General features: G+C 41.5%; 1 protein-coding gene across 26 annotated transcripts in view; it reads left to right on the forward strand.

Moving 5' to 3' along the window:
• NRXN1 (neurexin 1) overlaps nucleotides 1-26653 on the forward strand; it is a 1113486-nt gene that overhangs the window by 679883 nt on the left and 406950 nt on the right. For 4 of the 26 annotated variants that reach the window (XM_082357969.1, XM_082357970.1, XM_082357971.1 and 1 more), the window contains exon 1: nucleotides 3840-10682. The exons of the other annotated variants lie outside the window; for them this stretch is intronic. In XM_082357969.1, coding sequence (XP_082214095.1) covers nucleotides 10427-10682 — 256 coding nt within the window. In that variant the 5' untranslated portion in view covers nucleotides 3840-10426. Of the gene's footprint in view, nucleotides 1-3839; nucleotides 10683-26653 lie in introns of those variants that run through there. 26 annotated transcript variants of the gene reach the window in all.

Genomic DNA, 26653 nt, shown 5'->3' on the forward strand with positions numbered 1-26653 from the left:
TTATAGTTAAAATGGTGCCAGTATTTCCATTATAAAACCCTATTTTCAAGGATTTATAAGTTGGCTATAAGTGTTTGCTCTGCAATTCAACTTGGCAGCAAGCATCTTTGCTTGGTGGTGTTTTATTTTCCTTTTACATAGTATGGGAAAGAAAGACATCTGTTTATAACATGAGTAGGAAAATATGACAATGAATTCCCTTATTCTTCATAACCAATTTGTTTAGCATTCGAATCAAAGTTCAGCCTAAATTTGTTATATATTTTAGGCAATGAAAGAGCTAACCAAAAGCCTGCAAGGATAAATTGAAGAGGGGAGGGTGGATTTCTTTTGTTTGTTGGTTTGGGTTATTTTAAATTCCTAAACATGGATGTAGATTTAACCATTTATCTTGACACTTCATTCATACAGCACAAAAATAATGTAAATATACTATTACATACCCCGGGCATTTTTTTTTTTTTTTTTTTAGGTATTTGTGATAGTCTATGCTTGAAAAACTGGAGGAGTTCAGAAAATTTTCCAACAATTTGGTAGAGGAATGAATGGGATAGTAAGAGACCTAGGTAGGAGAAAAGATCATTTTTAGAGAGGGAATCGCATGGGCAGTGGCAAAAGAAGTGAAAAAATGCAGTGTATTTAGGGAAGAGGAGTTCATGTTGCTGGAGCCTAGGATGTTTGTGGGGTAAGTGGCAGAAGTTGAGGTAAAGATAAGACAGGAGAGGCAGGATGGAGACAAATTTTGAACGGCTTAATATGCCATGGTAAAGAAATGGTTAATATGCCTTTTACTTACCTGGAAAAGGGATCTTTGTCGTGGGATAGTCACACTAACTTTACTACAGTACTAACTTCAAAATATCACTCTGACAAAATGTGTAATCTAATCTATTTGTCCTGAATTGGATGGGGATTAAATTATAGATTCCCAGATAAACCTATTTAGAGATTCAATTCAAATTGCATGATTAAATTCCTTTCAGTGAATTCAAATGGCAACATATGCTCCAGAACATATATCCATAAAGATAGATTGAATTGGTTTATATGGTGTAAGTGCTCCGGCATTCAGGAAATTGAACTCATGGTATGGGCGTGACGTCTGGTTCTGGATTTGAATATCTGTATTTACTAGGGAATTTGCAAATTATATCTCAGTTTTTATATCACCCTAACTTGCCTTATAGTTGTCCTTCCAACTCTAGTTCCATTCTCAATGATCCCATGTTGCTTTCTTCTGTGGCGTATATGTATGATAGACTGTGCTGGTGAATGCAGGTGACAGATCCCAGGTTGTCAGTTTTTGTCACTGATCTTTCCTGTGGCTGATGCTGGTCAGACTGAAGACCTGGTATGCCAGGACCTGAAAGGGACTTTTTTTTTTCTTTTTTAAAATGGTGCCTGGCTATTTGGATGGCCAGTATTACGTTTTATATGGAAACAAGCATCCTCACCTGCATAAGGCCACGTGGCTGATAAGTTAGTAAAGTCAGATTTGAACCCTAACGCAGTGCCTTCAGTCCTGTAGGAACTCAGTCCTGCCTCTAGCCGCTGGCCAAGCTAACTGAAGAAGAGCACAAATTCAAAAGATGAGAAGGAAAAGAAAATAGCTTTTTCTAAGTAGAATAAAAGGAATTTATAGTTTCATGGTGTGAAATGAGAACATATAGGTTTATATGCTGGACATCTTGAAGTCTTTAAAGAATGCTTTAAAGAAGAGATCTGGGAACAGCACTGCTGTCTATGTTTAGAATACACAGCCAAAGAGGCGAGGTTATTGGTAAGGAGTTTAATTAGAAAGCCCTCCCTGTGTTGGTTAATAAAACCCGTGTTAAAGACGTTGACATTCAGACAGAGCAGTGGTTCTGAAAATCTAGTTCCTCTGGGCCAGCAGTATGAGCATTACCTAGGAACTTGTTAAAAAAGCAAATTATCAGGCCCCTCTACAAATCATGGGAATCAAAAGCAAAGCAGTCTTTGATTTAAGAAGCTGTTCTAGTGATTCTCGGGAACACTAAAGTTTGAGGATTTAGAGTAACAGAGAACTGGGGAGGTGGCCGAACTTGACTGAGTGGGAAGAGTCTGAAATAGGGCTAAATTAAAAATCACATTACAGCTCATTATCAGTATGTCTTTAGCAGCTATCTAAAATATGTACCTGTGAGTAAATGACAATAACTTATATTTAGTGCTTAATATATTTTACACAGTGTTATAATCATTTTACAGATGAGGAAATGGGGGCAAGGGTCCATGAAACACAGTGTCACATGGGTAATAACTGTGGACTCAGATTCAAACTCACAGTCCAGCACTCGAGCCACATGTTTTCCCTCTACACTATGAACACATTCACATCCAATGGCATCCACCTAGGGAAGAGTTTGTCAGCAACACAAGTACGTTTAAATAACTATACAAACAATATAAGATGCTAGTGACCAAAAGATAGCATATGATTGGGTGGTACCAAAGCAATGCCCACAACACTTCAAGATGCAGTTAATAATGAAATTTCTATGACCCAGCCTTGGTGCTTAGGCAACAAATTTTATCTAGGATGTCATAAATGAACTTTTTATTAAAAGGGGCAAGAGAAAAGATAGAATAAAACAGGGGTTCCCTGTTAGGAACCGGGCTGCAGAGCAGGAGGTGAATGGCAGGCGATCGAGTGAAGCTTCATCTGTATTTACAGCCGCCCCCATCGCTCACATTACCGCCTGAGCCTCTGCCTCGTGTCAGATCAGCAGCGGCATTAGATTCTCATAGGAGCGCAAACGCTACTGTGAACTGCGCGTGCGAGGGATCTAGGTTGCGCACTCCTTATGAGAATCTAATGCCTGATGATCTGAGATGGAGCTGAGGCAGTGATGCTAGCTAGCACTGGGGAGTGGCTGCAAATACAGATTATCATTAGCAGAGAGGTTTGACTGCACAGAGACCATAATAAATCAGTTGCTTGCAGACTCATATCAAAACCCTATCAGTGAATGGCAACTGACAATTGAGCTGCATCTTACAGAATAGACTGGACATAAGCAACACACTTTGGGTGTCACTGTCTCCCGTCACCCCCAGATGGGACCATCGAGTTGCAGGAAAGCAACCTCAGGGCTCCCACTGATTCTGCATTATGGTGAGTTCTATAATTATTTCATTATATGTTACAATGTAATGATAATAGAAATAAAGTGCACAATAAATGTAATGCACTTGAATCATCCCAAAACCATCCCCCCCTCCCCAGTCCGTGGAGAAATTGTCTTCCACAAAACCGGTCCCTGGTGCCAAAAAGGTTGGGGACCACTGGCATAAAATACTTCAGTCCTAAACACAACTAACTGTGACTGAATAAATCTATTCTTATTTCAGAAATCAAACTGCAAGCTTTAACTTCTTTTGAGTGAATTGGGCATCATGTTGGCTCATGTTGGGTTCCCGCTACTCTCCCTCAGTGTGGAGGTTCTAGGTAATAGGTACATTGACTGAATTTCTCAATCTACATCTATGACTGGACTATGGGTGGTGGGAGATAAAAGTTCACTTCCAGTTAAGTAAACATTTCATAAATAAATCTGAGTTTTTGGTAACATTATTACTTCTGTGGGCCTCAAGTTTATCATCTGAAGAGACTGTACTACAAAATCTCCAGGGATGCTTTTAGCCCTGGCATCTTTTCTTTTCTTTCTTTTCCTCCCTCCCTCCCTCCCCCTTTCTCCATTTCTTCCTCCCCGTTCCTTTCCTTGCTCCCTCTTTCTTCCTTTCTTTCTTTCTTTTTTCTTCCTTCCTTCCTTTCTTTCTCTTTCTTTCTTTCTCTTCCTTCCTTCCTTCCTTTCTTTTCTTTTCTTTCTTCTTTCTTTCTTTCTTTCTTTCTTTCTTTCTTTCTTTCTTTCTTTCTTTCTTTCTTTCTTTCTTCTTCCTTCCTTCCTTCCTCCCCTCCCTTCCTCCCTCCCTTCCTTCCTTCCTTCCTTTCTCTCAGTGTCCTTACTCTTCTGATCTATTCTGATCTTTTCTCCGAACACCTTTAGGGACCTGCAATAACCCAGGATCAGAGGTTTGTCTTTGCAGCTTCACAGACAGCATCCTCTCCTGAGCCTCTCCCTCTTTACTCTCTCTCAAGCCCAACTCAGAAATGCAGGTAGATGGTTATGTGGGGTCTCTTTGCCTTTTCTTGTGCTGACATCAGTAGAAACGCAAAATGCATGACTGACACTCTGCTCGTTTTTAATTTTTAAAAGATTGGTGCTGCCTGTAGGTATTTTTTTTAATTTTTTTTTATTCATCTATTTAATATTTGGCTGCATTGGGTCTTCACTGCTGCACGCGGGCTCTCTCTAGTTGCAGTGAGCGGGGGCTACTCTTTGTTGTGGTGCGCGGGCTTCTCACCGCGGTGGCTTCTCTTGTTGCAGAGCACAGGCTCTAGGCGCATGGGCTTCAGCAGTTGTGGCGCACGGGCTTCAGCAGTTGTGGTGCACGGGCTTCAGTAGTTGTGGCTCGCGGGCTCCAGAGCGCAGGCTCAGTAGTTGTGGCGCACGGGCTTAGTTGCTCCGCGGCATGTGGGATCTTCCCGGACCAGGGCTCGAACCCGTGTCCCCTGCATTGGCAGGAGGACTCCCAACCACTGCGCCACCAGGGAAGCCCTGTAGGTTTTAATATACTTCCTCTCTGCCGTTTTATTGTCTACTTTTCTATTTTAAAAGCTTAATACTGAGCTGTAACAATTTCCAATTAAGTTTTAAGAAAAACACGAAAAGGTTGAAAGTGTCTGCCTGACAACCATTTTGTTTCTTGAGACAGAAGGGTGATTTTAGGAATATGAAAAAATAGTTTGAAATAACCTGTGCTTTTCCATTTCTGTGTACACTCCCCCTTCTACACACTCTTTTTCTCTTTCTCCTTCCATTTCTTTTCTTTTGTCCCCTCAGCTTTCAAGCCCATCTCCCATTTCTTACATGGTTGTCTGACGTAGGCTACCTGCCTTCTCGTTCATTATAAATCATCAGCTATGAATGCATCTAGAATAACTCCCTATGCACAGCTATTAGATTCTCTTGGTAGAGCTCGGTACCCACAGTGGTCAGAGGCAGGGGAGGGTCAACCACTCTTCCAAGCGTTCCCACAGGTCCTAGTGGATTTAAGCTGCAGACCAACTTCTGCTACAGAAACAGACACTTATTAATAAGTAGGTACAAAATCTTACAGCATGTTCTGGAAGCTTGATGAAGTTCCAGCTCTTGGTTCTTTTAGGTACCCCAAAATGTCTTGCCAATAGGTTTTCTTAAAGCAAATATGGCAATATTTCAGTGGCAGCATCCAGATCATCATCTGTCAGAATTAGGTGATTAAGGTTTGTTAGGGATCAGTGATAGCACCCACTTCATATGGTTTTGTGATGATTAAATGAGCTCATACATTTACACCTCTCAGAGTTGTGCCAGTTATGAATATATTAGTTCTTATTATTACTAATATTATGACACCATTCCTTATAGTAAAGGGTGAAAGGCCTTATAGATTCATATACTCTATTCAAATAGAAGCAAAGCATGTTTACAAAAATTTTGGCCAGTCCACATATCTTGAATGTTAATGATTTCACCAAAGAGAACCCACCCCTAACCTCCATCAACCAACTGACAAGCCATTTATGTCACTGATGATAATCTGTTTCCAACATACATTATAATTAATGAGCAAAGCCACATCATGATTGGAGATGATGATAACTCAAGACTTCCAGAAGTCACCTCTGACTTCTGTAATTCTGGCTGAGATGTTGGAGCATACATTCCTGATGAAAGCAACCAACCTCCTGAGACACAGAACAGCACTAACACACATTTATATCACATTGTCCATGCTGCAGTATTTAAGAGTAAATTACAAGCAGCTGAGCACTACGTCGCCTCCAACCAACTTTTTACTCACCTGAGAACAATTTGTCAGTGCTGCCTCAGTTTCCTTTATTTTATTTTATTTTTAATAACTTTATTTATTTATTTATTTTTGGCTGCGTTGGGTCTTCGTTGCTACTCCTGGGCCTTTCTCAAGTTGCAGAGAGTGGGGGATACTCTTTGTTGCAGTGTGGGGTCTTCTCATTGCGATGGCTTCTCTTGTTGCGGAGCACGGGCTCTCAGTGCACGGGCTTCAGGAGTTGTGGCTCGCCGGCCCTAGAGCGCAGGCTCAGTAGTTGTGGCGCACGGGCTTAGTTGCTCCGTGGCATGTGGGATCTTCCGGGACTAGGGATCGAACCCGTGTCCCCTGCATTGGCAGGTGGATTCTTAACCACCGTGCCACCAGGGAAGTCCCCTCAGTTTCCTTTAGGTAATACACTTCCAGCCAAAGAACTGACCAGCTGAAGAGACATGAAGAGTAAGCGCAAGCTTTATTTGCTTCATCCATATTAGGCATGAGTCTGCTCACAGGACTTTTCTCCACTCTCTAGACAGAGAATTTGCTCCTTGTTCCACTATAACAGCCATTTATAACAAATATTGCAGCATCAGTATCACAGAATCCACCCAAGAACCTCCTAGGTACTGCAAAGGTGCCTTAGACATCTGCCTGAAAACACGACAGCTACAATTTCTTCTTTCAAGGCAGCCATAAATATTTCCTCTTTAGCCCTTGAGACTCCCGTAAGACTGAGATTTCTGGCCTATGCCTTCCCTAACCCGACCTTTCTCTCCCAAGGCCTAAGACAATATAAGACAGTCAGAGGAGTCTTTTCTTCATTTTCTTCCAAGAGAATGCTCTTGGAAATGTTCATCAGAATCGTCTACATTTACTCTATTCCTATGGCTTTAATTTATACAAATCATTCCCCAAATTCTCCCAGCCCCATCCTTCCCTGTACATTCGAGAAAGTAACAAATACAGTCAATCACTGTTATTCATAGGTATGACCTCACCTCCTCACTAAAATTTGTAACCCCCAAATCAATACCCATGGCACTGAGGCGGTTATTAACAGACATGCACAGAGTGTCAAAAAGAGTCCTCAACACCCTCGTTCCCAGTTGAGGTCAAACAAGGCAACGCTCTACCTTGTTTCAGCTCATACTGTAAACAAACATCCTTTGTGTGGTCTATTTAGTACCATATTTTGCACATTTTTGTTCTTTTCGTTGGTGATTTTGCTGTTTAAAATGGTCCCTAAACATAGTGCTGAAGTGCCGTCTAATGTTCCTGAGCAAAGAAAGCCATGGTATGTCTTAACAGAGAAAATAAGTATGTTAGTTGAGCTTCATTCAGGCTTAAGTTATAGTGATGTTGGCTATGAGTTCAATGTTAATGAATCAACAATGTATATTAAATAAGATGTCTTTGAACAGAAAACACATAAAATAAGGTTATATATCAATCTGTTGATGAAAATGTTGTGACCAGAGGCTTGTAGGAACCTAAGCCATAGGAGCAATGGATTGGTATTCCTAATTCAGTGTTCCCAGTGACTTAAGAGACTAACTTATGTTTCACAAATGCTGGGCACTAGAGGGAGTACAAATGAAGATTTGTCTCCTCTCCCCTTCAGGAATCTACCATCTAGTTAGGGAGGGAAGGACAGATCATCACCATAGATGAGGGTATCAGAGAACAACGCAGTGCTCTACCTTTCTATAGATGGAAGGGAACCAAATGAATGCTATAGACCAATCAGCTGGAATATGTTAGACCTATATGGAAGGAGAGACAAACTGCCTGCTGTGGGGAGCGTTTGATATATTTTAAAGCACTCTCTCATTAAATATTACATTATATCCTTCCTGCCCTGTGGGATTGTTAGGAAAGACAGGGACATGACTATTTTATAAAGGGAGCCATGGAGCCTTGGGGAGAGGCTAAATAACAAATGCGACATAACCAGTAAATGGCAGCACCAAGAAGGCAGCCCAGGTTTCTCGACTCCTAATCCAGTGCTTCTTTTTTATCCCTTTGAAGCTTACTGGATATTTTAAAAATGAATATTCACAACCCTTGACTAATGAATTAAAATCCACATGCTAAAAAATAGCAAAATGAGGAGGAAATGGCCTGGGGATAAGGACAGAAACAGACCACAGTGGAAAGTGCAGGATTTGCGTTCTGTTGGTCTTTGAGCAGTTGTGGGAGGGAGACAAGGCGTATTTAAGTAGATAAAAGCACCTTCTCTAGCATGCCTAAGCTGTCTCAATTAGGGAACTACTGAAGTATTAAATTTTTAGTAGAATAACATAAACTTTTGCCAAGAATGTGAGGTGTTGGATTGCTACAAATTTGGTTTGGTGGCTCTTGGACACTGGTAACATAGTGGCCATCAGAATCCCAGGGTTGACTCTTTGAATGAACTAGGAAGCAATATGTAAGTCTAAATGACCACTTTGGTGAGTGGCTGATTTGTATCAAATCCTCCTAGAACTACTTTTTCAGGACATGACTTTGTATTTTTTTTTTTTTTGACTTTGTATTTTTTGATAGGAAGGATTATATAGACAGAAGCCTGTGAGAAGTAGTACCTAGTCAGAGTTATTTTCCTTTGTCTTTAAATAGGAATAAAAACAAAGAATGTCCAGCCACTAGTCATGTCATAGTTTCTATCATCTTTTAGAAACTAGGGAACTGTTTTAATCATAGTTCCAAATCCCGTCTGCTAGCCTCCAGTGACTGTGGTCCTCCTCGCTAAATCCACTTGCCATGCTAGACTTTTACTCTTAGTTGTGTGTTGGCTTTGCTGGTCTTTTTCCAGGACACATGGCTTTCAGTTAAATATTCTTCATTTCACCAGTAGAATATAATGTCCCCTCTTCTTTGAGGGCACTAGATTTAAATTTCCTGATGTTATTTTCCTTATGAAACATGGTAAGAGAAAGGCAGAACTCCACCCTTATAAAAGATCATCATAGCTGGGCTTCTATAGAGATCTTGGGGGTTCTTAAAGATTCCTAAAATGTTTGACCAAAACACAAGCAATCGCATTGATCCTGTTTCTCTCTTCTGCTGTCCTCTTTCTCACCTGTCTCCTTCTTTTTTCCTTTTTATTCTCTTTCTGTCTCTTCCTCAGCTGCCAAATTCACTCATTCTTTTTCTTCCTTGTGTATTTTGATTCCCTGTACTTCTACTGCCTTGTGTGGGATATGATATTGTAGTGGGAACGAGGGCTCTTTGTTATGAGTAATATGTGTAATTAACAGATCATCAAAACTGATGCTTGAGTAGATGGTGTCAAGCCATATTTAGCAGATTGGGTTTGAACACCTGGCAGAACAAGTTTGGTCCAATAAAAAGAGCGGAATTATTTCCCTTTTAAGAGCTCTCAAGACAGTGGTTACATCTAACCCATAGGGGTAGGGGAAGGGTGCCGTTTGCCGTTGTAATTCAGACGGAGGGATCACCTGGCAGAGGAGGGAGCGTTGCTTTTTTAGGTGTTCCCCGCATCGCCGTACACGTGTCCCTTTGATGTGTGGAGAATGCTTGAGAGAGGCAAAGCAGGGCGATTTCTGTGGGAAGCTAGACCAGCCTCCCTCGTTACATAGGCTCGTCCTCTGCATTGCATCCGAGCTTCAGTGATTTGCTGTTTGGAGACTGCAGATTTGCATAGAGCCCCTCGCTTCGCCAGCGTGTGTGGTTCTTCTTTTCTTTTCTTTTCTTTTTTTCTTTTTCCTTTTCTTTTTTCCCCCCACTCCTTTGTGTGCTTCTGCTTTTCCCCAGCTCCCTTTCCCCCGTTCGATCCCCGCTTCCTTCATAAGGGTGCACTCTTCCCTCTGAACCCCTCGCCGGGCGTAAGTGTCAGGAGGCGGCGGACGCGGAGATTGCCTCGGGAGCAGGCGATGCGCGCCGCTGCTCCGCGCGCTGCCCGGGGGAGGCTGGCGCGAGCGGGCGAGCCGGCCCGGGCTGAATGGAGGGACGGGGCGCCTCGAGTCCATGGGGTCTGCTTCTCCGTTGAAAGGAGGTTGGGCCGGCGAAGTGGCCTCCCCAGTCCCCCCGCACAATGCTAAATGGATTTACCTAGTGGATTCGCGGTGGATGGCTGTCATGTAGAAGTGAGGACCCTCCGGGAGGAGCTTTAAACCATTTCCCTGCTCCCCACCCCCCGGCACGCACTCTCGCCCGAAACTCTTTGGGAGTATCTCTCGAGAACCTGGAGCCCCGGAAATCTGGGAGCAGCCGCCCGCTCCGTGCTTGCTCTTCCCCCGGGCTGCCTTTTCGGACAAGCCCCCATCAGCTGCATTCACCTCGGCTATGTTTCGGATTCTTTGGGGTGCGAGGCACGGCGGACCCCAGGACCCCGAGAAGACTGTCCGAAGGAGGGAGAGGATGGGTGCCCTGGCGCGGTGAGGCGGCCAGCCCCGCAGCCCACCCCGAGCCGCCCGCTCCCCGGCGCCCTCTCCCCTCACCGCGCCCCAAACTTTGCCTCCCGCGGCGGCTGCCCCTCGGCGGGCGCCCAGCCATGTACCAGAGGATGCTCCGGTGCGGCGCCGAGCTGGGCTCGCCCGGGGGCGGCGGCAGTGGCGGCGGCGGCGGCGCAGGGGGGCGCCTCGCCCTGCTCTGGATAGTCCCGCTCACCCTCAGCGGCCTCCTAGGAGTGGCATGGGGGGCGTCCAGTTTGGGAGCGCACCACATCCACCATTTCCATGGCAGCAGCAAGCATCATTCAGTGCCTATTGCAATCTACAGGTCACCGGCATCCTTGCGAGGTGGACACGGTGGGTCTGCGATGCCAAGTTCTCGCGGGTTTAACTCCCTCGCGCCCCCCTTTCGACCCTGCGCTCGCTTCTCGGCCCTTAGGGCTCGGAGAAATGGGAGCGCGAGAAAGGGACGTGCATTTGGGTGTGTTGGGTGGGAGCCACTTATCTCTTTGAAGACAATAGGAAGGGGCTGGAGGAAGGCGTCGCGGGTGTTTGCGGTGAGGGGTGGGAGGGGCGTTCCTTGTCAGGGTGCCGGGAGAGCGACGTGGGCACCTATTAAAAGACCATCCTTGGCCCCGCGGGAAGGGGGCGTTTCTAGCGAGAAGGTCACTCGGCGTGGCCGAATGGGGAGCCGGGCTCAGCCCGGGGACCTGAGCTCCTGAGAGAGGAGGGCTCTGCCGAACCTTTTCGTCTGTGCGCTGTGTGCTGCCCCACCTCCTGCCCATCTTCCCTGGTCTGGGGGAGGGAGAGGTTCCACCCCGCACGTTCCTCCAAGGAGCGCTCAGACTGCAGTGACGGTGAAGTGGCAGGTCCCGGGACTCACTAAACTGGAGGCTAATTCCATTTTCCTCCACCTCTTCCCTTAATTGGAGAAAGTAGGAGGGTGATGGAGGCACCCTCTCTAGTGCCTGCCAACTCCTACCCAGTTTAGAGGGGACCTCTGAACACCATCCCCTTTCCCTCATCCCACACACTTACTTCTTTTTGGACCATGTCTGAAGGCTGCTGGGATAAGGGAAGTCCTGCTTCCTCCTTCCTCAGAGTATAGTGCTTCCCAAGGAGGGCAGGTGGGGCAATGCTGGCTGGTCTAAGCCAGGAGGTCTGCCTGAAGGAGGAGAAGTTAGACCAGAGAGAAGCTGTCCTCCTCACCGGGAATTCCTTTGTAAAGAGCAGGGTGTGGAGACAAGCCTTGGTTGGCAGGTTTCTTCTCCAGAATGACCAGCAGTGTAAGGCCAGGTTCCTGGCATCTTCAGATAAGTGCCTATTTCAGATTCCCTGAATTGCCAATAAATAAAACATCAACTGTTTTTTGTGAGTCTTCCCCCACTCCCAATTCTTCTTCTTCCCCAGCGTAAAGTCCGCTGCTTTAAAAAGCAGGGCGAAAGTTATGGACACTTTTTTTTTACATCTCTTTCCCCCTCTTTTGCTTGTAGGGCCCCTTTCCCTTTCAGACTTGGTTCCTCTCTGGATCCTTTGCCCCTCTCCCTAGGTAATTCCTCTCCCCCAGCAGCTGCTAGTTATACTGGGATGGCCCCCTTCCCCCAGGGACTGGCTTCCTACCTGGGGACAGTTCTGGTTAAATGTGAGAGGTTAGAGCCTAACCCAGCTGAAGAGAACAAATCCGCTGGGCACCTCCTTTGGGAGTGGCCCAGGCACACCTCACAGTGGGCCCGGGAATCCCTTCCTTTCCTTCTCCCAGTTCCCTCTCAAGGACTCTCTCCAGTTAAGCGTGCCTAGGCTGGAGACATGAGTGACGCCTCCAAAGGGGGCTTTTATGGAAAAAGTGACGGAAAGGATAGATCCCTCAGACACAGCAAGGTGTTGCTGTTGCTCTCCCCGCTCGCTCACAGGATTCTGGGAGCTTATTGCTCCCTTTCCCGGGTGCGGTTCTCACCCACTGCCTGGCCTTTGTGCAAAATTATGTGAGTCCTGGGGGAGGGAGGCGAGCCCAGGCACATGAGGGGCAGACAGAGCGTGGGTGCGGTGAGCCAGATGGGGGTATGCAAGGGGGTTGGGCGCTGAATTGTACCAGTGGGAAGCACTTGGCTAATAATCTCATATGCATATTAACTTCTCCTTCTCTGTGGCTCTGCCTCTCTCCCGAGGGATGTGGCTGAAAAGGGAGAGTGCCTGGGGGACGTGGGGAGAGGAGAAGACCAAGGGAACCCTGCCGCAGAGAGGACACCTGTCCTCTCACCTCTGTAGCTTCTACCCCAGTCAGGCCCCCGTCTGCTGGTCTCTACAAACATTTCCTTCCCTCCAGAATATAGTGATTGTCTCTGTACGTGAATGAAAAACCAGGCATATCTGTCGCTGGGAAAAAGAAAGGATAGATGGATATTGGAGGAAAGTGAGCAGCGGTTGTGATTATTCTTTTGGGTCAGAAAACTTTCTCTTTTCTTTGAAGGTTCCATAGTATGGTCGTGTTTGTTACTTTTTGAAACTCTCCCCACCCTGCTCACACACACTTTCGGAGGAAGCTTTCTGATTCTTTCTTTCCCCCCCCTTTTTTTTAAAAAAAATCAGAGTAGCAAACTTACCTGTCAGTAGCCAACCTCCGCCAAATAAAAGCCGGTGTGAATTTTTCACACTTCATCTCTTGCCTTCCTTGAAAAGAGGGGAAAAACTCTGGCTAGAGAACAACCCAAGAACATTAAAGATGAAATAAGCCTCTGAGGGTGGGGGATGGAGAGATGGGAGTGAGGTGGGGATGCAGAGGGGCTGAGAGCGGGGCAGGCAGGGTGATGGCTTAAAAGAAACCTAATAAGAAAGAGGTGATGGTGAATTTGTTGGGTCAATAAACTCCTTGAATATTCAGCTAATTAGGCAAAGGGCCCACAAGGAAATAATCTTTGAGCCTAAGAGATGAGGGTGAAGGGAAAACACAAAGGTGAATGACAACATGATAAATTCCTGGCTGAAAATCAAGGCAGGTGTAAATGAGGTTTGGTTAAAAATGTGAGACTATGGCAAATATACATATGTAGATGAACACACGAGCTACCCTGTTTGCTTATAGTAGAATTTCTTGGAGTCATAAGATATTTTTCTCATAATAGCGAAAGAATGTATGTGCTTGAATGTGTAAAAGAAAAATCATGTGTGGTGTATTTTATGGAACAAAATTTAGCCTATCCTCTGTGTTTTGAAAACTGCTGGGTTGACTATCCAGGTCCATTCTTCTTCATTTTCTCATCATGCCACGCTTCATTTGCACTATTATGAGGTGTCACTTACAAGGATTGCAGGGTGCTGAAAGCACTCATGGCTACCCTGAGCATCTTTGTGCAAGCTGACCCAGTTGCAGAGATTATGATGAGGATTTTTTAAAAAAATGCATATGAGAAGCAGGTTTTGAGATCACTGCAGGATCCCATTTTATTTTGCATGTACTTAAAAATATAAAGGTTGAAAATACCTCTATAGAAAAATTGAATTTTCCTAGTCAAATAAATGGAGCACTGTGTGACTGTAAATGATAAAAAGCAAGCCTGCTTGTAATTAAGACTGCTACTTAAAGCCAGCAAGAGTTCAGAATAAAGCAGTGTGTTCGGTTGGTATTGCTTTAGAGATGTGCCATATGTGCCAAACATAGAATGATGTCAGTGCAATGCTCAGGTTTCCATCTCTGCTCCTGGCTTTCCTAAGTACCTCTGCATACTTTCAAAAATTAGCTTAGAGCCTCTCAATAATCTCAAGACATAAAGGAAGGAGAAAACCATCATAGGAATGAGCACACCAGTGCCAGCCGTTCTCCTCCCACAAATATGAGCTCCAGAAATTATACTGCCTTGATTAGCTTTTACTATTAAAGGGCAAAGGGGCTTTCCCAGAAGGAAATGTTAACAGATTTTAAAAGTGTGGTTTATAATTGAGGTAGCCCAATGCCATTCTATGAGGAAAATAATTGTATCTTAAATTTATAATGTTTCTCTTTCTGAGGCACTTTCACACACATACTAAACTTCTAAAAGGAGTGGGGGCTTTTGGAGGGAATTTGAATATCCTTTTTCTTGTAGGGATACTGAGGCACACCACAGAGGCACCGAAAAATAGAACCAAATCTCTGGTCGGAGTCAAAGAGGAATTTCTGATAGAATCAACTCTGCATGGCACTTAGCCCAGAGCAATTCCATGAGCTCAGAGGTTTTGAAACTTGAACTGAGAGGGTCCTCCATGTACTTTGATGGTTGATCTCTTGGAGCAGAAATCATTACAAGGACCAGGGCTTCACATTTTGCTTCCAGCATGTATTAACAAGAGTGAATCCTGTGAGAGAGGCTGATGGCCTCTGCCTGGTGTCCCATGGATCACTTCATTGATTCTGAGGAGGGTTTTGTTTTTCTTTTGTTTTTCTCACAGGCAGGAGGGTGCTGTTTGATAGAGTGATCCCTTTGCTCTTTTGTCTAGCAACCAAGAGAGTTAGCAACACCTTTCAAAATATACTTGACTTTACTGTGTTGAAGAAAAATTTAGCTTTTCTGGTAATTAATTCATATGTGTTACCCAGAACATTTTTGGCTATGAATATTCTTCTGAAGTAGATGTTCCTACCACACACCACTTCCTTACTTTGGCTTATTGGACAAAAATGTGCATCACTGCAATGATTTTTTTTTTAATTAATATATTTGTTTTTATTTTTGGCTGTGTTGGGTCTTTGTTGCTGCGCATGGGCTTTCTCTAGTTGCGGCGAGCAGAGTCTACTCTTCCTCGCGGTGTGCGGGCTTCTCATTGTGGTGGCTTCTCTTGTTGCAGGGCACGGGCACTAGGTGCGCGGGCTTCAGTAGTTGTGGCGCACAGGCTTAGTTGCTCTGCGGCATGTGACATCTTCCAGGGCCAGGGATCGAACCTGTGTCCCCTGCATTGGCAGGCGGATTCTTAACCACTGCGCCACCAGGGAAGCCCTGCAATGATATTTTAGACAAGATGGTCAGCTAATATTCCTGGAAGAATCTTTGAATTAATTATGGTCCAAGTAATCCAAGACTCTAAGGTCTTGGTTGCTCTCAACTTTAATATATTGATTTCTTAGATTGTGCATTCATTCATTTGGTAAATATATGATATTATAATATGTGCATGTTTTTGTGTTTGTGCACCAGGTACCATGAAAGGTCAGGTAATAAAAGGGGGATAATGGGAGCAGAGGTGAGAGAGGAGGAGCTAATATACCCAAGCACGACCATCAAAAATTTTTGCAATTTAGTTCCCCCAATACAAGCTATTGTTAGAAAGAGTTAATCTTTTTTAATATATTTATTTATTTATTTATTTATTTAATTTTGGCTGCATTGGGTCTTTGTCGATGCTCGCGGGCTTTCTCTTGCTGTGGTGAGCAGGGGCTACTCTTTGTTGTGGTGTGTGGGCTTCTCATTGTGGTGGCTTCTCTTGTTGCAGGGCATGGGCACTAGGTGCGCGGGCTTCAGTAGTTGTGGCGCACGGGCTTAGTTTCTCTGCGGACCAGGGCTTTGAACCCGTGCCCCCTGCATTGGCAGGCGGATTCTTAACCTCTGCACCACCAGGGAAGTCCCAGAAAGAGTTAATCTTTAAACAAACAAACAAACAAAACCTGCCCTTTGAAAACAAGTAGCCTCTGAGCATAAATACAAAAACCATAAAGTTTACATATGTGTAGCAGTCATCTGGGACTCAACGTGAAATGATCTGATAAAAACATCAACAGTGAATTTCAGCTACATCACTTTGTATTATCCTTTAATATTAATGTTCTAGAAAGAGCTCCTTGCACAATTGCTTTCCACCAAGTTGCTGCATATATTTCCTCTAACAAAACATAGAGCCTTTTATTTTTCAAATAGAGATAAGGCTTGTTTTGCAAAGGTATTTAAGACAGGGAATTCATTGATTTAAATTCTCACTAATGTATAAGTAATTGAGGCAGCTTGGTCTGGTGAAGATAATTCTCAAAAACATATCTATGTGAAAATTTGGCCACTGCCACTTACTAGCATTGCGTAAATTTACTAAGCTCTGTATCCTCACTAAGATTGTTTTTTCAATCTATAAAATGAAAATACAATGAGTTACACCTCAGTGAAGAATAAATGAGACCATGAATTTGATAAGTGCCCAGACGACAATAGGCCCCCAATAAATGTTTGTTTAAAAAAAGACATTTAGGTTGTTTCCACATCTTCGCTATTATGAAGGGTGCTACAATAGACATGGGAATGCTAACATATCTTCAAAATCCTGATTTCAATTCTTTTGGATAAATACATAGAAATGGGGTTGCTGGATCCAATGGCAGTTCTATATTTAATTTTTTGAGGAACTTCCATATTCTTTTCCACAGTGGCTGCACCATTTTGCATTCCTACTCATAGTGTATAAGGGTTCCAGTTTCACTTCTTTGTCAAAACTTGTCTTTTTGATAATAGCCATACTAATAGGTGTGAGGTGATATCTCATTGTGATTTTGATTGAATATGTAAATAAAATGTGGAATATACATACAAGGGAATATTATTCAGCCTTAAAAAAGAAGGATATTCTGTAGTATGTGGTAACATGGATGAACTCTGAGGACATCATGCTGAGTGAAATAAGCCAGTCACAGAAAGACAAATACTGCATGATTCCACTTATATGAGGTATCTAAAATAGTCAAATTCATAGAATTAGAGGGTGGAATGGTGGTTGCCAGGGGCTGGAGAAAAGAAGAAATGGGGAGTTGCTAATCAACAGGCATAAAGTGTCAATTATACCAGATGAGTAAGTTCTACAGATCTGCTGTACAACATTGTGACTAACATTAACAATACTGTATTGTACACTTAAAATTTTGCTAAGAGGGTAGATCTCATGTTAGGTGTTCTTACCCTGATAAAATACAATTTTAAAAAAATTAGAAGAGATTTCAGAGAGAAGACACATCTAGTGGGAAAGAACAGACCTTGAAATCAGGAGACCTGAGTTCTAGTTCTGATTCAACCAGCTATTAACTGTGTGACTTCTGGAATTCAGTTACAGCTTTGAGCATCAGTTCTCTCCGAGCTCTAAAGTGTGAGGAGCACATACCTCTCATTTTAGAGATGTGAAAACAGAGCGCTAAGTAATGTAAGTGAACTGGACTCGTAGAGTCACAGCAAATTAGTAGCAGAGTTGGAAGCAGAGCTCATATCTTCTAACTCATCTTCCTCCTTGTTTAGAATACTCTTCCTGGAAGCCTGTGCTCCAGCAGTGAGGAGGGGCTACACTAGTTTATCCACAGTTTTTCCTGAACTCTGTATAACCTAAGGCAGTTCTTTTTAGGTGATTAACTAGGATTAGAACTTTGGTCTTTGAGAAGAGAATATAGCAACTGAACTAAGTTCCTGTAGAGAAAACCATCTTTGCACAGTCAGGCAGTGCCTCATTTACACTCCATTGTGTGCCTCTTTTTAATAAAAGACACAATTTTTTTTTTGAGGTGTTAAGGATCTTAATAGTAATGTTGAGCATGACTTTTTATATTGTTTTGTCATTCATATGCTTGTTTTTTTTTTTTTTTAATTGGACAAGATCCTTTCCAACTTTGAGTTCTAAGATTCCTTTGGCAATAAGGATCTCTTAAAATCCTTATACTCTTGTCTTTTCCCAGAGCTTTATTGATTCTAAACATACTGTAATTGGAGATATTTTTGCAAAGATTGTATACAGGTCCCTTAAGCCATCCATTTGTCCTCATCGTTAGGTAGTGGTGGCTTTCTTAGGTGCACAGGAGCCGTGGTATGGGGGTCAGGCTCAGGGTACTTGCCTGGTATTTGCTTTTCAGCTGAGGTCCTAAGGAATGTCTCTTTGAAAAGCACCTGCTTCCTGTAACTTGGTCTTTTTGCCTAGTCCTTTTTGGGCTGTGTAGGGTGAAGAGTATTTCTCCACACAGAAATTGGTAATACCTTTTAAAATATTCCATTATCTCACAAAATGCAAGAGTGTTTTCAGTGTTGATCATATAACAGTGAATTCCCTCAAGCTTTTTTTTTTTTTTTTTCCCTCAAGCTTTTGACAGAACTTAGTAAAAACAGCTGTATTTTAAGAATATATTTCCACAGAGCCCTCGTGTAAAGTGTCTCATTTAATCATCATCATAACCCTGGCCGGGCTTATGATCACCATTTTGCTGACAAGGAAACAGATTTAGAGAGGCGATGATTCTGCCAGGGTCACTTAATTAATAAGTAGCCACAGTACTTTTGCTTTCTCACTCCAATATGTTAAGAGGCAGGGTTTTGAAAAGAATACTCCATTCGAATTTAGAAAACCTAAGTTCTGTCCCACTGTCATCACTTTCCAATTCACTACTCCAAAAAAAACAAAAAAAAAATTGTTTGTTCATTAAGAATAAAATTAGCCAAAAAAAGGTAGCTAACCCATATATTTATTAAGAATTTCAGGTGAATATGGATATGAAATGTATGTCTCCATTCTAGTGGAAGAAATTTTAGTTAATATTGCATTTTGATATTTAACTGAAAAGTAGCGTAAGGTGGGGATGGATTAAAAAATGAGGGCCATTATCAAATTCAGCTTAAAGCATCAAACTCAGGCAGTGGTAAATAATGTAATTAGTCAAAAAATAATTACAATAAAATACTTTATGACTAAAAAATGATGATTCCTGGACAGACTTCCTCTTAATCACCAAGTGTACAAGCCGCTAAGAAGAACCTGCTGTGTCTATTGTATGAACTTAATATCTATGGCGTTTGTGAATTGGAACTGAGGTAGAAAGGTGTTTCTCCAGTTTGCAGTCAGAATACTTGGTTATGTACATATTAGGTTTTACATGAAGCTTCTATGAATCTTGTAGACATTTTCATTGTGAAATTCAAAATATTAGACTTTTTTGGCTATAGGATCTCCAGTTTAAATGTATTATGTAATGTGACCCACAGTTTTTAAAAGCAAGGTTACACTCTTTATTCTATGTTCATGTACATACTTGGTGATTTTTTTTTTCCCATGTAACTAAATTGATGAAAAAACATTATGATATATCTATGAAAATGATCAGTGAGAAAGAAACAGAACTTTTAAGTAAACGGTAAGGGAGTGATTTTTAATGTGCGGTGGAATACAAAGCAGAGACATATATTGACTTGGACATCACTTCTGCACAGTTGTTTTGGTTATCTGAGTTGCCATTGGATTAACATTGGTACATGTAATTATTTATATGGTTCAGCCTGTCTTGGCTATTAGTTACCATCTGGTCATCATGACTACAGGACTCAAAGCTGCTAAAGAAAGAGAAGTGGTATTTTTGATGCTTCTTAAAGCTGAGATGATTTCAGATTCTGAAATCTCTAATTTTACATTAAGATTGAATTATCTAAAGTGTGGATAGTTCCACAGCATAAAGCACATTGCTATGAGTGACTGTGATGCTGTTCTAAAAAAAATACATTTAGGGCAAATATGGAAGCTCACTGTTGTGGTACTCATATACTGTCCAATTAACACTTTATTTGGGCAAGCAGCAGGATGTTTTAAAGAGATGTGTGGTTTTCCTGATGAACTTCTCTTTCAAATTTTTCAAGATAAATGCTCTAGTTCATATCTATGTCATTTTATATGTAGTTGTACTTTTCAATTATCAGTTATATAACAAGCTAGTATAGAGAAATAATACTGAAGCATGGTTAGTTTAAATACCTCTGGGAATTTTTGCCTGGAAGGTATATTATAGAAATTAAACTTTCTCTTTATTTTGCAGAATATTATTTAGTAGTCTACTTATTTTATATTTCATATTGATTTCTGAAAATCTTGCTGTTTTAGACTATTTGAGCCTATATTCTCATTGTAAATTGATTATTCTCTACATTACATCTTTCCAAAGTTGAAATAACAAAACATTTCTCAGCACTCTAAGCTACACTTCCTTGAAGACCTCACTTAACATTTCCAAAATTGCAGTGTGCTGTATCAGTCACTTTTCATGTCTACTGTCAAAGTATTAACATATGCTGGAATAAGATTAATAATAAATGAATCTCTGTCAGCAAAGTGGTTAATTGGACATGCTGTTGTATATGCAAATAATGTATTTGGTTTCCCCACTCATTCTTTTCCTTGGGACTTGTCCTAAATGAGATAATAGAGTTGTTGATGCTTCTATTGACAATTTTTCATACAGTTATCAAAAGTAGAACACTGCTGATGAGTTTCTGATAAATATCTTTATACAAAAGCCTTGTGCTTTAGTAGATACACAAGGTATTGATTATCTGGGTGCCTTTTTAATGACTAAAATATATAACAACAGTCTATTTGTACTTGCCAGTAATAAAACGTTTGCCTCAGTAATGTTATTTTTAAACATAACACTTTTTCTCTTTTTCTTTTTAGTACAATAAATAAAAGTTTTAATTATCGTTACCCAAGAAATTAATTTAACTCTTGGCTTATAGCAAGGAAGTGACTTAAATATTGCAGGGGTATTTCACTATCTCAATTCTCCCCAGTAAAAAAGCTGTGCAGAGAAAGAACTAGGGCTATGTAAAGTGGTAGCAAATGGCCAATTACATCACTTATTTATTCAAAAATCACTCAGTGCTTATCATACATCAGGTGCTATTCTAAGCCCTTAACAAAATATCGGCTCATTTAATTCTCACAACTCTGTGAGATAGGTAATATTAATTTCCCTTCTACACTGAAGGATAGTAGGGCACAGCAAGGTTAAGAGATGACAAAGTTACAAAACTAAAGTTGTGGCACCTGGATTTAAACTGGAGCAGGCTCGCTCTGCAGTCCATGCTCTTAATGCCTACAATGTGCTGCCAACAGACATAATTTATCCTGACTGAGCATTGTGTTTTCTCCTCCAGCTTTTATCACCAGTGGTACATAAGGGACCAACCGTGGATGACTGTCTGGATTTACTTTGTTTAATTTACAAGTCATTTCGCTGAAGGTTTAGTGCCTCATCCTCATCTTCCAATTTGTTTTTAAGCATACTGCTTCTTAACTACACAGGGCATCAAGCGGCCTCTCTGTGCCTCCCTTCCTTGTTACTTTATTTGGTTTGACTGATTTATTAATCTCGATATCTGCCACCACATCAAGAGTAAAGGAATGATTGATTTAAGATCCTTATTAATGTTTATTAACTTATTTCACTCTAGTTGGCAAATACATTCCCCACCAAATTGATAGATCTGCTGTGATAATAGACTAATTTGCAAGTGCAGCCATGATTTACAATTAAAAGGAAACAATTGCAGTGTATCTGATTATGTGATTATATTCTCATGAGATGAAAGGAGTCCCTCTGTAAATAGTTAAATAAAATTGTATAGTTCTGGAGGCAGGGTATAGAGAAAAGACTTACAGTAAACTACTTTAAGTATTTATCCTAATTTTAATTATGGTTTCTTAATATGAAACCTTTAAAATTAAAAAAATCAAACTGTGTTGGTTGCATGGTATTATATGACTACATAAAGAATTTAAGCATTTTTTCCACTCATTTCTATTCAGACTGTAAGGTAAAGCATCATTCAGAAAAGATGGTAAATGCTTTGGAGTTTGAATCTCTTAGCTACATTTTTCTTAAAGATTCTTTTGTTTCTCCAATTTAATATCAGAATTTTCATTCCAGTTTATTTACTGGCATTACATTCATTCCGCTTATACTAACACCACATGAATTCTAGGAATTCCCTAGTGAGATAAAGGATTACTCTTTTAGATGTCTTTTTATACACTAACTAACTGACTGTGGGCAAGTTTCTAAGCTTCTCTGATCCTCAGTTTCTTCAAGAGTAAAATAGGACCTGTGATATCTGCTCTGTAGGGTTGTTGAAAGGTCCAGATACTTTATGTAATCATCTGGCACAGGACCTGATAAATGGCTGCTACTCTTCAAGTAATGGATTAACCTCCCTCCAACAGTGGCTCCTCTCTGCTGTGGACTCAATTAAGGAAAAAATCCAGGAAGGACTGAGGTTAGTTATGAAAGCAACTATCCTCAGAGTCTTTAAAACAGATTGTCCTCTTATCTTGCTAGATTGATTTGGTGGATTCTTTAAGTGAAGGCAAGGGGTTGAAGTTGAGATCCTTTCCTGGTGTTTGGTTAATCCAAAAAAGGATGATGCAGATATTAACAAGAGGATATAATGCAGAAAACCAATAATTTTTATGCCCTTTCTCCATGTGGGAGTTAAACCAGGAAACTTGCATCAGGGCTTTACTGCCAAGGCTATTGATGCAGCTTAGGGTTGGACTTCGTTTCGTATTGTTATCATTTAGAAAATTCTTTTAAAATTTAGATTAGGACTCATTAAGATAGGGTAGGGAGGAGAGGGCTTTGATGAGGAGGAGAGACTTAGGAAAAAATGATTCCAGCTTTTTTTTGGCCTCTGAAAATGTCAGCAAACACAAAGCCATCTTTACCTGGCTGTACAGCAAAAAGAGGTTTAGGTAAGAGAAACAGTATTTCCTGACCCAGAATCAGTATGTCACGTCTTTTACTGTGGCCACTCTGATGCTTATGCCTTAGCCAAATGCTAAGAGTCTAGCATTTAAACAGAACATAAGCATCTCAGAATACTAAATCAAATAAAATTGGTCAGCAACTGTGATTTAATCACCTGCTTTTAAAATATAGCTAGCCTATTTCTTAAAATAAATGTTGAACAGGAACTTACTATCCATGCTTGATTTTTTCCCCCCTCTTTCTAAAAAGTAGGAAGGCATTCTTAACAAGAGCAAAAAACACCACCTTCACTCCACTTGTGCTATTTTTTTTAAACAATGAAATGACTGCAGATTTAGTTTTTCTTAGTCATCCCAGACAATTGGGTCTGACCACCAAATGAATGACTGTGTGTGTGTGTGTGTGTGTGTGTGTGTGTGTTTTCTTAGACATGCACCTATCAAACGATATAAATATTATATATTTTTTCCAGCCTTGGAGAAAAACAGTATAGAAGAGACCTGATTCTTAGTTTAGCTGTAAAACATAATGCTGTGCTCACTAGACACCGTTTGGAGCTGCCGGAGGGGACCACGTTCTTGAGTAATGGACAGACACACAAAGAGACCAAAAGCCCCCCAAGAGCGGGGCAGTGCTCCATCCTTTGTTTGCCTTTAAGATGCCCTGATATCCTCGCTGTTAAAAGTCTTGCTTCTGCCAAGAGAAAATGATAAAGGAGAGAGATGTAGGGAGCTGACTTTCTGTTTTTACGTAATTTCTTTCATTCAGCCTCTTCATTCACCATATGCAGATATTTAGGTTATTACCAAAATGTGGGTGTTTACACACTCTCTGCTGGCAAGTCACTCTTCCAATGAGTGCCAGGATTGCAGAGACCAATCAATCAACAAGTGCTTATCGAGTGCCTGCTACTTGGGGGAGGACATTATCTTACTGTCTGCAAAGGGCACAGGGTCTGAAAGAGGCGTCAAAGCTATTCTGCTGCCTCAGGGTTTAAAACTCAACCTGCCTGCCTGTGTTCTTACAACACTTCAAGGAGGTCTTCCAAGTGTCTTAGAGTAGCCAGCAGGAGAGGGGAGAGCCATCTCTTCTTCATTCCACCACTGCTTTACAAACATACCAGAGGCTCCATTGACCCATCAGATGGACTAGACCAGTACAGATCTTCCTTTATTGCAAATTTCCATAGGAAACCGACCAATGACCTGTTGGTATTTGGGGAGATGTTTGATTGCATTTCCACTTCCACATTTGTAGAGCTCTTAATGTTAAAAAATTGTTTCTCGTGTTTTAATCTCACATGATATCCACAATATGCCTGTAAATTAGGCATGGCAGGTTTTGCCCCATTTTGCAGGTGGGGAAACAGAGTGGCTTGGTCACTTTAAGTGACCTGACTTAGTCACATGTTTATAAATGGCAGAACTGGGACTTAAATACAGCACACCGGTTCTCAGAGTCCGGTGCTGTTTCTGCCACGCAAATAGGTGAGCACAAGTAAGGAGATGAGTAGCCTAAGGATTCTGCAGGGATTCTGGCAAAGAACCACTAAAAGGACCCAGTCTCTGCAGACCTATTGGGATCATACAAAAAGATAAAAGGGACCAAGGCCCTATAAGATAGAATAAAATAAAAGCAGAGGTTGTTTGGTGAGATAGTCATGATTAGAGATCGACTATTAAATACATTTTGTTAGTGTGATGGTTTAATTTTCTTGTTGCTTATTAGGGTTTGTCTTTAGAAAAGAAATGAGGATTCCAGGTTGGAGGACAAACTCATTGGCTTTGATCATTGCTGAAATAACTCAAAACATATCCCACGAAAACACTCAGGCTTAATACATCTTTTTTTAACTAACGCTGTAATGTTTTTTAGATGAACAGTGACAAGAGGCTATATATAATTAAAATACCCAATTACTTGTAGGAAATTATTTAAGGGCACTTGGAAAGTTGAGATATTCTGTCAAGAACTTAATAATTAAAGCATTTGATTCTTCACAAGGATGACAAAGAAACTTACAAAGAGTCTCACTTTGGAAATATATTTTGCTCATAATAGTATGAAAAATGATGCCCAGCTGGCAAGATGGTCAGTATTCCCCCTGAAGCAGAGACCCCCTCCAACAAGGTGAAAGGGAATGCTTCCAGGTGTTATCAATTAATTTAGAGCTTATGCTGAGATATATTCAAAGTATGTGTTTGTAGTGCACAACAGTAAATAATCACAGATACGGAAATATTTCTAGAATGATGCGTAGAAGGCCTCCTTTACGCAGAAACAATGATATGTTCACACTGTTAGTTGGAACTGACTTTATAGCTAGCTACAGTCAGCAGGGCATGATTTTTGAGCTATATAAAGAGCCCTGAATATCTAAATGTTTCTCCTATTGCCTGTGATTTCCACCATAAGAGATTCATTCTGCAGTGTCTTGATACTTTTATTAACCTTTGTTGTATGTTGAAAGAGCATGAAATTTAGAGTCGTGGTCCACCAGTTGCTGGCTGAGTGATCCCTCTAAAATGGGATAAAAATGACAATCCCTGTCCTTATTGAAGCATATTATGTGAGGAATAAATGACATAATGCTTGTGAAGTGCTATATAAATTATATTTAGGAAGAATAAAAACATTTTAATAATAAATGTAACCCAGTTACTTAGGAAGTAGTCATACACAAAGCTGATGTAAGCTGATGGTTCTTAAAATTCAAACTGATCACTGGACTTCCCTGGTGGCGCAGTGGTTAAGAATCCGCCTGCCAATGCAGGGGACACGGGTTCGAGCCCTGGTCCGGGAAGATCCCACATACCGTGGAGCAACTAAGCCCATGCGCCACAACTACTGAGCCTGCGCTCTAGAGCCTGCAAGCCACAACTACTGAGCCCACGTGCCACAACTACTGAAGCCCGCATGCCTAGAGCCTGTGCTCTGCAACAAGAGAAGCCACCACAATGAGAAGCCTGCACACCACAACGAAGAGTAGCCCCAGCTCGCCATAACTAGAGAAAGCCCGCGCACAGCAGCGAAGACCCAATGCAGCCCCCCACCCCAAAAAAAGAAAAAAGTAATGATGAAGTAAAGACTGTATGGAATAAGTTTAAAAATATTTTAAAAAATAAAAGATTTAAACTGATCAGAATCACCTAGGGAGCTTGTTGAAACTGCATATGCCTGGGTTGTACTCCTAGAGATTCTGTTCTGTAAATTTGGGGTAAGACTCAAGATTTGCATTTCTAAATACTAACTTTAAGAGACTATAATGTAAATGGTTCTTGGCCAGCTCTTTGGGGAATAAAACTTTGTACCATTATCAAGCAATATCTTCAACTGCTGGCTTTTACCTACCTCTTTCTAAGCCCCCAACACATATTGTCTGATGAACAAGTAGAAAATGATGGCTTTACATCCAGAGGATGCAGGAAATCACTAGAATGCAGGGAGAAAGATGTGGAAAGGTATCTCAAACCTGGCATCATCATGTTAGTGATCAATTGCCCTGATAAAATAATAGCAACGACACCAAGTTGTTAAGTCTATTGTCTTTCTCCTAGGAAAGACTGTTACACATATAAATATTCATATAGGAAGAAGACTGCAAGCCAACTCCCATTAAAGGCTCACAGCTATTGTTTCAATGGAATGGGGTGTGCCTACATTCAGCCATCTCTGTTTTTGCGGTGGAGTTATACTTTTGAGGGTTATCTGCATGTCTATATAAGTAGAGACATGCACACACACACAATTTAAAAATCTGTCTGCAACCTCCTTTTGTCCTTCCATTTACACATTCTTTCATCCTCTATTCCCAGTATCC

This window comes from Balaenoptera borealis, assembly GCF_965194805.1.
Source record: "Balaenoptera borealis genome assembly, chromosome: 15".
Lineage (NCBI taxonomy): Eukaryota > Metazoa > Chordata > Mammalia > Artiodactyla > Balaenopteridae > Balaenoptera > Balaenoptera borealis.